Source organism: Pteropus medius, unplaced genomic scaffold, assembly GCF_902729225.1.
Source record: "Pteropus medius unplaced genomic scaffold, Ma_sr-lr_union100, whole genome shotgun sequence".
Taxonomy (NCBI): domain Eukaryota; kingdom Metazoa; phylum Chordata; class Mammalia; order Chiroptera; family Pteropodidae; genus Pteropus; species Pteropus medius.
In genome coordinates this window covers 21,033,617-21,047,335 of record NW_024351730.1, presented here as the reverse complement: position 1 = coordinate 21,047,335, position 13,719 = coordinate 21,033,617, and the positions used below count along the sequence as shown (strand labels likewise).

The 13,719-nt window shown below is 40.3% G+C and overlaps 1 protein-coding gene and 1 long non-coding RNA gene across 10 annotated transcripts in view; both read right to left on the bottom strand.

Moving 5' to 3' along the window:
• SLC4A4 (solute carrier family 4 member 4) overlaps positions 1-13,719 on the bottom strand; it is a 357,503-nt gene that overhangs the window by 260,028 nt on the left and 83,756 nt on the right. For 7 of the 9 annotated variants that reach the window (XM_039845398.1, XM_039845397.1, XM_039845399.1 and 4 more), the window contains one exon: positions 4,133-4,206. In XM_039845398.1, the coding sequence (XP_039701332.1) occupies positions 4,133-4,205 (73 nt within the window). In that variant the 5' untranslated portion in view covers position 4,206. Of the gene's footprint in view, positions 1-4,132; positions 4,226-4,538; positions 4,743-13,719 lie in introns of those variants that run through there. The other 2 variants (XM_039845401.1, XM_039845403.1) reach the window with 2 other exon arrangements.
• Positions 3,550-4,108, bottom strand: LOC120588180 (uncharacterized). Its single transcript, XR_005649152.1, has 2 exons — positions 3,854-4,108; positions 3,550-3,762 (listed from the first exon to the last, which is right to left on the bottom strand). It is a non-coding gene; the product is annotated as an uncharacterized LOC120588180 (long non-coding RNA).

Here is a 13,719-nt window from a genome sequence, read left to right as displayed (position 1 = left end):
TAACAGCAAGGATAGGATCACTGGAGAATATACCATCTCATTTGACTAAGAATACTGAGAACCAAATTTCAAACTAAAAAATTAAACAAAAATTTTAGAAGATTATATAAAGTAACATTTAGTTTATATTGTATATTCTTTTATTCACTCTTTCTTTTAACAAATATTTGGTAAATATTTATTGTGCTCCAGAGAGTGCCCTACTTTTACTTTTATTTCCCAAAAAATAATCCTCCTGTAAATTCCATGCATTTTTAACAATACTCTCCTAATGTCAACCAGTAGACATGGGAATTTCAAGAATCATTCTTCCATTTGGACAGATGGGAGCTCACTTCCTTTTGGCCTTGGTTTTGAATGGAAGAGGAAAGCCACCACAATATATCATAGCTTTGAGAGCACTGATCAGACTTCAGAAACGGAGACACATTTCAGCCAATATTGTCTTGCCGTACTTTATGCTTCCTGAGTTGCTGGTTAGACTTGATGTTAAGAAAAGGCCCCGCACATAACACCGGAGTTGCCAGGGCTTGCCTTGCTGGGGAGTTACCTAGCCCCACAGAGCCAAGGCCTTATCTCAGAGGATAAGGTGGAGTTTGCTCTTTTCCCCTATTGCGAAATATGAGACTATTAAGTAATCTGTTTATATCATACGGATCCAAAATCCTGGCTAACATTTTTAAGGATAAAACATCCATAAGATTTCCTTCTGTTTGGAAAAAGCTACCTAGGGCTCGTTCTACCTCTCTCAACCATGGTTCACGCCACAAAATTTGGCAATTTCCTCTGTCACCATGTGTTTGAAATGAAAATCCAGTGTTCTTACAGTCCACATTTCTGGGTCATTCTGGTAACATCAATTCATCATCTACAGACCAATTCTGTGAAAGTGCCTGGGCTGAAAGATGGAGCCTTTTGGTACAGAAACAAATATATCTGAAAGGTTAAAATTTTTAAATGAGTTTATCCACAGTAACCACTTTGTGCCTAAAATGTTAACTTTACAAAACCATACATAGTACTAGGTAACCAATGAAAGAACAGATATTAAAACTGCTCTTTATTTTAAAGGTTAAAAATTGACACTTGGTTTCCTTTGTAAAGAATATCTCTTTACACCACTAACACAAATGTACAAGGCAAATTATATAAAAATGAGGTTTAGGTCTTTAAATATATCCCACATAGATAAATTCATTATTGAAACAGAAGATGACTCCTCCTCTGACTCACTCTTTTCTTAGATGAGTTTTGCAGTTGATGGTTTCTCTATTGAGTTTTCAGAACATGGATTAAGTGTCATGCCACCCACTGAGAGTAAAGTTGAACCAGGTGAACTGAGGGCGTGGTTGGAACTCTCAATCTCTCCCCTTCTTAGAACTACAGCATTAGAAGGAGCTATGAGACAGTATCTGGGTCTTTTTCCTTCAGGCTGAGCTGAATCCAATCCCCCCAGAACTGGGGACCCTAAGAAGAATTTTAAAAGCATGAACATTTCAAAGTAACTAGAGCTTCTGGACCTTAGTCACCTTCATAATCACTTAATGGGAGAGCATTTTATTTGTGCAAATTACTTTAAAAAGCAAAGTTTTGTGGTTTTTTTTTTAAGTTTACTTTTGCCAGGTGTGCTGCAATATGCTTCGACAATATTTATCCTAAAAGCAAGAGAAAGAACTACTTGGATAAAAAGAAATATGTTTGATAATAGAAAAGTCAGGTGTTCCAGCTCCTTGCCCTTTGAATTTCTGATCCTTAAAAAGTAAGTAAGAGCACTTACTTGTGCCAGAACTCAGCTACTCCAGGACGGAGATAACAGTTTGCTTTCCTTCAAATACACCTTTCCCAATGCAATAAAAATATGAGATAGACTCGTGTCCTTGAGGACTACATTCCCATGCAAAATACAAATCCTTATTAGCAGTCTCGACAGTCGAGTTATCTGTTTCTTCATTGTCAACCACTAGGGTCATTGATAAGCCACCAAACCCGTGTTTATTTCAACTTCTTTACACTTTCACCTAGAGTTACTACAAAATTTAAGGGCTTCCACCTCCGCCAAATGAAACCAGGTGAGAAAATGGAAGAGCCAATTGGGTGGGCACTGAATTAGAAACTAATAGTTCCTAATTGTAGTTTCAACAGTTGTACTGTAGAGGATCCTGTACTGTTGGATGTTCTCACCAAATAATGAAACCATAAACAACCATCCTTTAGAGCCTCAGGATTTAACAACAGGCAGCTAGTTAAAAATGCCTTGAAAGAAATGTAATCGACTTAAACTCCAACCAATATGAAAGATAATCATTAAAATATAAGTCTTATCAGAACAGGAAAATATACAAAATCCATACGGCAAGTTTAATCACCACAAAGCCACAATTCTATAGATGTTCCTACCACCTTTTGTTGTCTTCTTTGTTTCTCCTTAAAGAAACCTAGCTACAGATTTGTGTCCTATTCATTACACTGTTATCTTAATTTTGTGTTTGAAAATCAAAGGAAATACTTCAGGAAATAAACATCACAGTCAATATCAATATTCAATATTGATTTGCAATCCTACAGGCCTTATAAACTTAAGAAGTGATTTACATCTCCTGTGAACTTAGCTAAAGTATTCTTCTCAAGGAACATACACACACAGAGAGTACATCTCAGTCCCAAGCTTCCTCACTGATTTTTCTACTTTGTCAAAACTATAGAATACTCACTCAATCCTACAATATTTCCTACATCCATATGCTATAACTTTAAGATTCTTATTTCCTTTTTGACACTGGGACAGTGACAAAGTCACCATAATGGAGACTTAACATCAGGGGTTACAAGAATCTTAAAACAAAAGTTTTACTATTTCGCTTTCACTAACTTGACATTTTCCCACAGTCGTGTTGTAAAAGTGCAAGGAACCCATAAAACAATATGAAAGAAAATACTGTAGTTTCCTTTTTCCTCAGAAACTTAGGTATCAAATTCTTAGTAGTCTCAAGAGCATAAATGCGGGAAGTAGGGAAGTGGAAGGGAGGGAACCAATGTTCCAACACTACACAGTCAGAAGAAACTTACTAAGGAAACATGAAAACACAATGGTCACACTGTTCAAACTATTCCAGGTGGCGCCGGAGCATCACTTGCCTGGGATCAGTCTGGTTGAAGAATCACTCTAGAACACACAGTACCCACCTTCTTTTTCCTAACCGCACCACCTTTTGGTCCAAGTCTTTGGTAGGCATTAAATGGTTACCAAATGGCACCAATCAGACCATAGTTTCCAGAACACATATGAATTATCTCTCAGGTGGTTTTAAATGGCACAATTTATGACATGGTTCACCTGCAAGTTTCATTTAACTTTATAAGTATCGATTATTTTTTAAATGTCATTATAAATATGAGTAATACCTTGTATAGGTGTGATGCCTTCACATAATTACTTTAATAAATATTAATTAAGCCCTGCTTTCTCACTATCAAATAAACAGTACGATTCTCATATTATTGATAAGTCAAAGAGAAGCGAAGACACACTGAAAGCATCACATCACAAGATAAAATTTAACTCTTATTTGGTTTTTAATAGGCACTGGAGAACATTAGCAAAAAAAGGTTCTGAAGGATTTTTAAATAAAAAATGTTTATCCATCTCTTCCTAACTGAGACTCATCCATGATTACCATTGTTTACATCCTCAGCTTAGACCCATTTTTCTGGCAATAATGGCATCATTCTCCTTCTGGAACACTTGTTTCTCAACCCTGCAAACTATAAGGAAAAAATAGAAGATTTAACCAAATACATCTATATAAATCTAGCAGCTTCCTCGAATTAGTCATTGGAAGGTGGTTCATATTACCTGGCAAAATATTTGTATTTCACAAGAGGTACAGCTAACATAGGTACCTGCTTCAAAGTAAGACACCCCTCTCTCTCTTTTTTTGACTCAGATTCTGATGGTCCAATGAAGTTCTTAAAATTACTTTCTGTGTTGAAACAAAATGTGGAGATTAATGAAACTCCATAGAAACTCTTGGTTTTTAATTTCAAAAATACAAGATAATGAAATGTATGAGTGCTATCATCCACAAAGACATATGTACAAAAATATACACTTCCCCAGACCCATAAAGCTCACCTTCTACTTCTTCTTCATCACACACATGCTTAAGGAAGGAAGCCCCTCTGTCCAAGACAGCTTCATCCTCCATCCTATAGTAATAAAAAAGAAAAAAAGAATGCTCAGACTTCTCCTGGAGTGAGCCACTTGAAGCAGCCCAGCTTCTGGGCAGGTTAACCTGCAAGCTGCTGTTCATGTTAACAGGGCAAAGTCACTCTTCCTTTGGTGTCTGCTACTCCTTCACGCAGCTCTTCTCCTCTCGTGCTGAAGAATATGCCGGTCCCACATAGCTTCAAGTTCTAACCTTGAGAGGGCACCCGCATGGACAGGGAGAGAAAATCATCTCAATCCTGCAAGCTGGATGTTGGGGGTTCTCCCCTTTGGGATTTGCAAAAGAAAAAGATGAAAGGAGAAAAAAAAATACCAAAAGAGGAAGTTTGGTGTGTCTGGAGTGCTCGTGATGATCGTTTGTGGAAATCCAGCTTCAGTGCTTAGCTCTTTAAACACTCACTGCATAAAAATGTATACCCTCATACACACACATGCACACCCACCCACACAGAGAAAGCGACAGGGAGTTAGACTAGTGCACAGTGGGAGCCTAGCTTCCAGCCAGCCTCTTAATACCAGCACAGCCCAGTATTCTGTTGAGTGGCAAGCTTTGAGTCACATGTTGGCCTTACGGAAATCTGACATCTGAGGATTATCTAGCAACCCAGCTTCGGCAACAGTCACATATATATGCCACCCATTCATTCATTTGCCACATTCTTATCACATGTCTCTGTCTATGTATATCAGTCCTGTTAACTCTTCCCTGAAAGGCACAAAGTTCTTCATTTTGTAGCCACATTTTGCTATCCTCCTGTCTCCTTACATAATAGGATCTACTCTGCAATTTCATATGCTAAATAAGATCTCAGAATCCATCCAAGTAATGACAGCGTTTTTACGGTCTCTCGATGCCAAACATGTTTCCAGTTTATGCAGTTAAGGTTTATTTCCATATTCTGTGACTCCTTTTCATTGCATTAACTTTGACATACAGAATTCCATGAACTCTATTTATAGTGAAAGCAGAAAGAAATCCTGAATTACTCAAATGCTGCTTGTGTCATACTGGTCTAGAAACAAAGAACTTTCCCCGGGGACAGCTGCTCTATGTCATACCGTACATGAGCTCTGCCAGAGAACCAAATGTTCACTCTGTATTCTATTCATCCAGTTATGTGCTCAGGCATTGAATATTGTAGGTCTGTTTTCCATATTGTCTGTATAACATTCTTGTGCTTCAGATATTTGTTATAATATATGTGGATATGCACTGAATTCACATTTTCCTCCTTTCTATTTTTGTTACATATCCTTCTAGCAAAGCAATCATCTTAGCACACACACACAAAAAAAAAAAATCAGAAGTTTGGTGTCAGGTAGACCTGGGTTTCAAAAATCTAGTTCTACTACTTAGCATTTATACCACCTGAAGCAAAGCATTTAACTTTTTTGAGCTTCAGTGTTTCCATCTATAAAATTGTGGGTAACAAAGTCAAGCCTTGCAGGACTGCTTTGAGATTAAAAGTAGGTAGCATAGGTGAAAGCACTCAGTTTTGTGCCTAGCTCTAGTACTTGTTTAAAGGTAAATTTCCTTCCTTTATTCTTTCCTTCTTCCTTTTTTACCCTGACCTTTACTGGTAGACAGTGCCATTAAGAAAATCATTACTTTCACACACTTGCAGAATATCCTTCTTCAGGGATTATAGTAGAGAAGAATGCCTTGAAGACTTGAGAAGTCAAGTCATTTACCAGCCCTCTCTGAGCCTCAGGTTTCCGTGAAATTAAATAATATACTGATTCAGTGATTACTGATCAGCAAATACTTATTTAGTGTCTGCTGTGTTTCTGGCACTCTTCAGAGGAAGGGAAATACATCTGTGAATAAGACCTAAGAAACGAATAATAAATAGACAAACAAAGTAATCTTAGATAGCATTAAGGGCTTTGCAGGAAATAAAATGACGTAGGAGGCTACCTGGCATAATGTGGTTCAGATGAGGCTTCTGAGGAGGTGACATGTGAGCAGAGAAAAAAGGCACCAGGCATTTGAAGATCTGGTGGCAAAGCGTACCAAAGGGAATTGCATGTGCAAAGGTCTTAAGGTGGGAAAAAGTTTAGTATGTTCCAGGAACAGAAACGAGGTCAGTGAGGCTAGACAGAGAGACAGAAGGTCAACAGTACTACCATTAAGAATCAAGGCCACGCAAGCTGTGATAAGCAGTCAGAATCTGGGAGCCACTGAAGAGTATTGTTGTGTTCTGCTCTACTGAGGTATAATTGACATATAACATTATATTAGTTTTAGATGTATAACACGATGATTTGATTTTTGTGTATACAGTAGCCTCTCTTATCTACAAGGGATAGGTTCCAAGACCTCCAGTGGATGCCTGGAACCACTGATAATACTAAAACCTATATATACTATGTTTTTTCCTATACAAACAAACCTATGATAAAGTTTAATTTATAAATTAGGCCATTTCGCAGATAGAAGATTATTCTTACTGTAGATCTTAGCAACCTCAGCATACGATATTTTTTCTTTCCTAAGTCAAGTCAAGAACTTTTACCTTTTCATCTAAAGGAAGAGCTTTATGGCTTCTCTTTGACATATCTCAATTGCCAGCGTCACTACTCTTGCACTTCAGGGCCATAATTAAGGAAATTAAGGGTGCCTGAACACAAGCACTGTGATACCGTGAATGCCGAGCTAATAACCAAGATGGCTGCTAAGTAACTAATGGGTGGGGAGTGTGGACAATGTGGACACGCTGGACAAAGGGAAGATTCACATCTCAGGCAGGATGTAGCAGGACAGCATGAGATCACACTACTCCAGACAGTGCACAATTTAAAACTTATCAATTGTTTATTTCTGGAATTTTCTATTTAATAGTTTCAGACCCCAGTTGACTGCAGGTAACTGAAACCATGGAAAGCAAAATCTCAGATAAGGCAGAACTACTATTATGAAATGATCACCACAATAAGTCTAGTTAACATCCATCACCATACAAATTATAAAATTTGTTTTTTTTTTTCTGATGAGAACTTTTAAGATCTACTTTCTTAGCAACTTTCAAATATACAATACAGTATTATTAACTATAGTTAAGAGTTTTAAGATGGAAAGTGACTTGAGTTGCTTTACTTTTTTAAAGGATCACTCTGGCTGCTATGTGAAAAATAGATAATCAGAAGACCAAAGAAACTAGGAACTTATCTCAGGAACCCAGGGAAGTCTGTGGGAGAAACAGTTTGGGGAAGGAATCGAGAGTTCTTTTCTCTCTACTTTATGGTTAAGATGTGTATTATCTATTAAAAAAGGAACTATCCAGTATAAAATTAGAGATCTAAGTCTGGAGCTCAGGAGCCTGGAGCTGGAGATAAAAATTGGAAAATCAATGAATAAAGCCGGTCTCTGAAACTATTAATAGATGAGATCATCCAGGAAGAAAATGTAGAAGTAGAGGTACAGAGCTAAGATTAAGTGCTGGGCATGCCAACATTTACAAGCACAGCAGAGGAACAAAAGCAGTCAACAAGATAAGAGGAAAACCAGGAATGAGTGATTTCAAGGAAGTTAAGAGGACAGTGCCGCTACTGAGAAGCTAAGAAAGACGGAGACCAAAACAAAATGGATTTGTCAATAAGGAGGTCATTGGTGACGAGGACCAAAGCACTTAAGGCACACAGACAGCATTCAATCATTCCCTTTTCTCTTTCCTTCCCTACTCTTCATTCATTCAGTAAATATTCACTGACTACCTACTAGGTGCCAGGCACACTTCTAGGCATTGGAGATACAATGGTGACCAAGACAGATAATGCTCTAGTATAATCATGTCTGCCTTCTCGAAGACTCCCGTAGCCATCTAGGAGAGTCCATACAAAAGACAGGAACTCATCAGTAATACAGCACTTGAAGACATAGATACGGATGACAGCTTAATGGGGAAATTTCCTTAAAAGACCTCAGAAGTACAACAAAACGCTGGAACCTAGTACTACCACGTATACGTTAATAGGACGATCTTCCTTTCGGAAAACATTTCTTCTTAGCACTAACCTTCTCCAGTCCTATCAACCTACAGAATCCAACACAATTTCCTATAGAACATCATTTCTGCACCCCCACCTTTAATCAAACTGGTCCTAAAGTCTTTTGCTGACTTTATACATGTTCCCTAAATAAAATGTTTAGCCTTTGTACCCAAGCCCTTCCCAAAATTGCATGCAACAAACAAACAAAGCAGAAATAAAGGAAGGAAACCAGTAACGACTGAAGGAGACATTATAACAACTATAACAACTGTAGAAACTTTATTGTCCAGAGCCCTCTTCTTAGGTGGAGAAACGCATCCAGCCTAACTGCAGCACTGTCCCCGAGCTCAATCTCAGTTAGAGTGAGAATGATGATTGGTGCATTCCTTGGCTCTTCGATACATATTTCACATTCCCTCCAAAACTATACATAGCAAGTAATTAGAAACCCAGTTCTTTCTGACGGACAATGCAGAGTGTCTGCAAGCAGCCTTTTCACTATAGGAAGCAAAAAAGACTTAGTGCTGCAAACTGAAAATATGAAACCTGCACTCCGACAGCAGCCTTCCCCCAGAGCAGCCCTCCTCTCAGGAGCAAGTCCAGCCTGGAACATCTGGGCTTCTGCACAAAATACAGGGAATTTACAGCTTTCTTCCATATTTACATCACAAATGTCAATGATTTGGGTTTGTGCGTGTGGCCCCCCCACCTCAAAATCCTCTTAACAGTTGCTTGCTATTATTAGCAAGACAGAGATATCTTTTAAAATGACTGTCTGACCCAACCAGTTTTTCCTTCTAAGAGTAGGAAGAAATTAACTCATCTAATCTCTAACCAGGCCCCCAAAGCCATTCTTAAAACATTCCTTTCACACAAACTGCACTTGCTGAAAACAAAGAAGGGAAGGAGTATGCTTCTAAACAGCTCCCGCGTGGCTCACATCGCCAGCATGAGGCAAAGTTCAGAATAGATTTGGAAGCTCCTCACCAGCATCACGGGGATAAGGGTCAGACCAGTCAGCACAAAATCCACATGGGCCAATACTGCCTTCCTTCCCATAGGGCATCTGACAGGAGAAGGGAGACCCTTCCTCAGAAGTCCACGCCCAATGTGGGGTTTCTCTTATTCCCTGTTATTCTGGGACACTAAAATGATTTAACTGTAACACATGTCAAAGTTGCTGCCAAATGGACCGGCTTTCACCAGCCGGTCCTAATCACTGAGCAGGCTTGTAAGGGTGACTTAAGCCCAGCACGAGAAACATTTGTCAGCCATTGGGCCTTGGGCAGCCATCTACATTCCACCCCTCTGAGTTCCCGCCCCCAGAGCCTTCGCCAACTGCCAACGTGCTCACCAGCTAGTCTGCACAGTGCTAGCAGCTGCCACTCAGCCAGTCAGCAAGTGGCAGGCTGCCAGCACACAAGTTTCAGAATGCAAGCCTGCCCCGTCACCGTCACCGTGCTGCTAAAGGTTGAAGGTCTTTGGGTGTGCTAGCCTCCAGATTCGCCTCATTTGCCCTCCCACCGCCCTTCTCCTGTCCCTCCTCTGTTACACCTCCAACAGTAGCATCTCTATAGTAACAGCATCTGGTTTCAGGGTTATAACTTTATACAGAGCAATTCTCATCCTAACCTAAGGCTTTGCCAAGGATGCACTGGCAAAAAGGCAGTGCTGCTTAAGGTAGAGCCACCTGCTCCTTTGTGATCCCAGGACTGTGACTATGCTGTGAACTGCAGAGTCACAGCAGAGGCAGCACTCAGACCGAGGAAGCAGAAACCAGACCCTCCAATCTCCACATACTGGCCCTTGTGTGGAGGACCCACCCTGGGGCTTGCAATCCCAGTCCCAGGCCCGGCCCACTCTCCTCCACACCCTATTATCCACTTAACCAGGCTGCACACAGATCACATGAACAGTAGAGATTTCTGACTACTTCCAAAAAAGCACCAGAGGATGGCAACCTAAGGAACAGAATAGCTCCAGTTTTAAACATATCCATACCAAATTTGACGCCGCTAGTTCTTTCCGTGCATACAGCTTAAAGTTTATTAGTTAACTTCATATTTAAACTCATCCCACTTTATCCTCACTAGTTTGATCTGTTTATGACATCCAATGAGCCCCATAATCTCTCACTTTACAACAGCTTTCCTGTGCATAGCAAATGTTTAAACAGTTCTTTACACACATGCCCACACACACACTGAAGTGACGCACGCAGAGGAATGGACAAATACTAGGGAGTGAAGAGTTTTATTATTATCATTAGCTGTTGCTATCATGGAAATTATATTTACAGTGTGCATAAGTGCCTTTACTCAAAGACTAAGAGGTATTCATGTCAGGTCTTAGAGCTCAAAAGCAGGCTATCCCTGCTACTTGGCTGGTCTTAGATCAGACAGGAGGCGAAAATCAGCATTTTCACAGGTCTCTTTCAGGAGCTACACAGAATGCAACAATCACATTGACATCTAAAATTATACACTCATACACACATCTCTGAATTCTATTCCCTATTCGAATAATTTCTAAGAAGTGGGGAACCGTTTTCATTACAGATCATTTATAAACATGATATTTTCTTTCAAACTTTTTAAACCACATGGCTTTTTTTTTTTTTTTTTTTTTTTTTGGTGCTTTTGTTGTTTTGGAAAATCTGCTGTCCACATTTTCAGTATACAAATCAAGAACAGTATCAGTTCTCCGAACCACAGGCGACAGGGTGAGCAAGCTCAGTGGCTGCAAAGAGCACCGCCATCTTTTGGCAACATGTGTTCACTGCAGGGCAGCAGAGGAGGGCTAGGCAGAGGAAAAGGTACTATGCCCTGCATAACTTCACCGGCCAGAGACAGCCTTTACTCCCGCAGAGAACACAGTTGTTGGTGTCACTGTAGAGGCTGCTGGAGCTCTGGACATACATTTTGGGAAAAAGAGACATCAGTGTGGCAAGCCTGACAAGCATGACAAACGGCAGAGGCGACTCCCGGGATCAGCCAGCAATAAAGCAAAGCAAACCCCTATGCAGAGCCCAGGAGCGCCCTAATCAGTCTGGAAATTTACACAGGCCCAGGGCCAAGGAAAACTGGGTAACAGTTCCACACGAAATCTGAGTGCCGACCAGATAAAAGGTGAAAATGTAATCCAGAACAGGATCACGCCAACATAATTCTGGATTTATGAACTGCGTTAAAAGTTCATTTGTACCCTTGGGCACTTATCTCAGAGAAGTGAAAACTTATGTTCACACAAAAGCCGCACGTGAATGTTCACAGTAGCTTTATCTGTAATAGTCAAAAACTAGAATTAGCCCAGATATCTTTCAGCAGGTGAATGGTTGAACAAACTGTGGTATGTCCATACCCTGGAATACTGCTTGGCAATAAAAAGGAACAAACTATCGATACACGAAACAAATTGAATAACTCTCCTGGAGATTATGCTGAGTGAAAAATTCTAACTCCAAGAGATTATATACTGTATGATTCGACTTATATAACAGGTTTGAAATGATGACATTTTAGATATGAAGGACAGATTAGTGGTGGCCAGAGAGTAGAAACTGGGGGTGGATGGAGATGTCTGTGATATAAAAGGGCCACATGAGGGATCTTTGCAGAGCTGGCTCCGTTCAATATCTTACCTGTGGTGATGAATACATGAATCTATATAAGTGATAAAATTGTATAGAACTCAAAACGCGCAGAGAAAAATGAGTACAGGTAAAACTGAAGACATCTGCATAAGTTCACTGGATATATCAATGCCAATATCCTGGTTGTGATATTGTACTAAAGTTTTTTAAACTGTTAACATTGAGCGAAAACTGAAAGTATGCAAGTGAACACTCTGTATTGTTTCTCAAATATACATATAAGTCTATAATTACCTCTATAAAAGTTTCAATTAAAAAAAGCTCATTTGCAAATCTATTTTAATTCCGGAAACATCATTTTACATGATGGTCAGGTACAGAAGCTGGCCATCTACACACATGCAGAATCAGGTGAAAATGAGTGCTAGTCCCAGGTGTGTCCTTTAAAAACTGTTTACCCTTGGGAAAGTTAGTTAACCTCTCACTTCAGCTTCCTTTAAAATGAGCCTAAAACACTTCTTAAGTGATAAGTATTAGATAAGTTCTCAGAGTAAAAATATCATTTAATTTCAGTTGATTAAATCTAAGGTCCCTAGGGCCCAGGGAGTATCATAGGGTATTAACAGTCCTACAGACCCAAAGGCCATAATCCTATCTCCATGAGCAAAGGCATGGGAGTGTCAACTGGGGACATCAGCAATAAACTGCCCCTCAAGGCCACAGGATCAGACTCCTCTCTCCCATCTTCTCCATGCTGGGCAAGGTCTCCAATATTCTGTCCTCAGACTGCTGGCTGAGCTCTGAAAGGGCGGATCCGGCTCAGCAATAAAGAAGAAGAACTGGTACAGGATGGAGACAGAGACTTTGGGGTGGGGAAGGCTGTGGAGGCTCAGGGGAGGTAACAGATGAAGGGAGAAGTTGCTAGAAAGGATGTTAAGTGCAAAAAAGGGAACAGCTTACACGGCTCCCTCAGAACATTTCCTTAACAGCTTACACCCAGTCGCACACTCTCATTTTGTTAATGGGCAGATCTATGTGTTTCCAAGACCACTACGTCTTGCTTCTCCCCAGAGTTCCACTGAACCGAGCAGTCTCATTCCTACATCAGAGATTCAGCACTTTTCTGAGTTTTTACTGTTAGGGATAGAAAAAGGAGACTCCCTTCTAAACTCTTTTCACTTTCCAGTGCCCTTCTTCAGGGGCTGTGGTGTGAAAATCAGAAGGTTCCTAAGAGAGGGTGCAGGCAGGAACTGAAAAGCCGTGGGGTGCTCCATGTGAGAAGCTGGAATGGCAGCAGGGGGCATGTCCATCCTATCTCCCTTCCTTCTCCCACACCAGGTCTTCAGCCAAAAGTCAGACCGAACCAGCAGCAGAGAAAAAAGGCAGAGCAAAGGGAAGAAAGGGAGACTACCCACAGGGTAAAATGGGGGAAAGGACTCTCAATAGCTGGAAGTCATCCTGCAAGGACGCTGTTAGTCAAGGGATGCTCCAGGTACGTCCAAGCTTAGAAGTAAGTGTGTGATGGCTGACTTGCTACCTGTCCTCCCACCAATGATTTCTTACTGGCTTCCCTGGCTCTGAACTCTCTGATCCATCCATTTATAAAACAATTTGGCATCATTCTCCTTTTAAAGATCATTCAACGGTTCTTCATTATACTGAAGATGAAGTCCAAACTGCTCAACATGTAATTTAAGGCTTGTCATGAGCTTTTCACACTTAGTTCCTGCCATCCCCCACACCATTCCATTTCCTGAGCAGGCTACCATGTCTTTGTATATATACTTTTCCTCTAATTAACATGTCATCTTAGTTAACTCATTCCTCAGACCCAACTCAAATCTCACTAGAGCACTCTCCACATTTTCAGACACACCCTTTCCCAAGGAAAGCTATGATCCTTCCTCTGTTC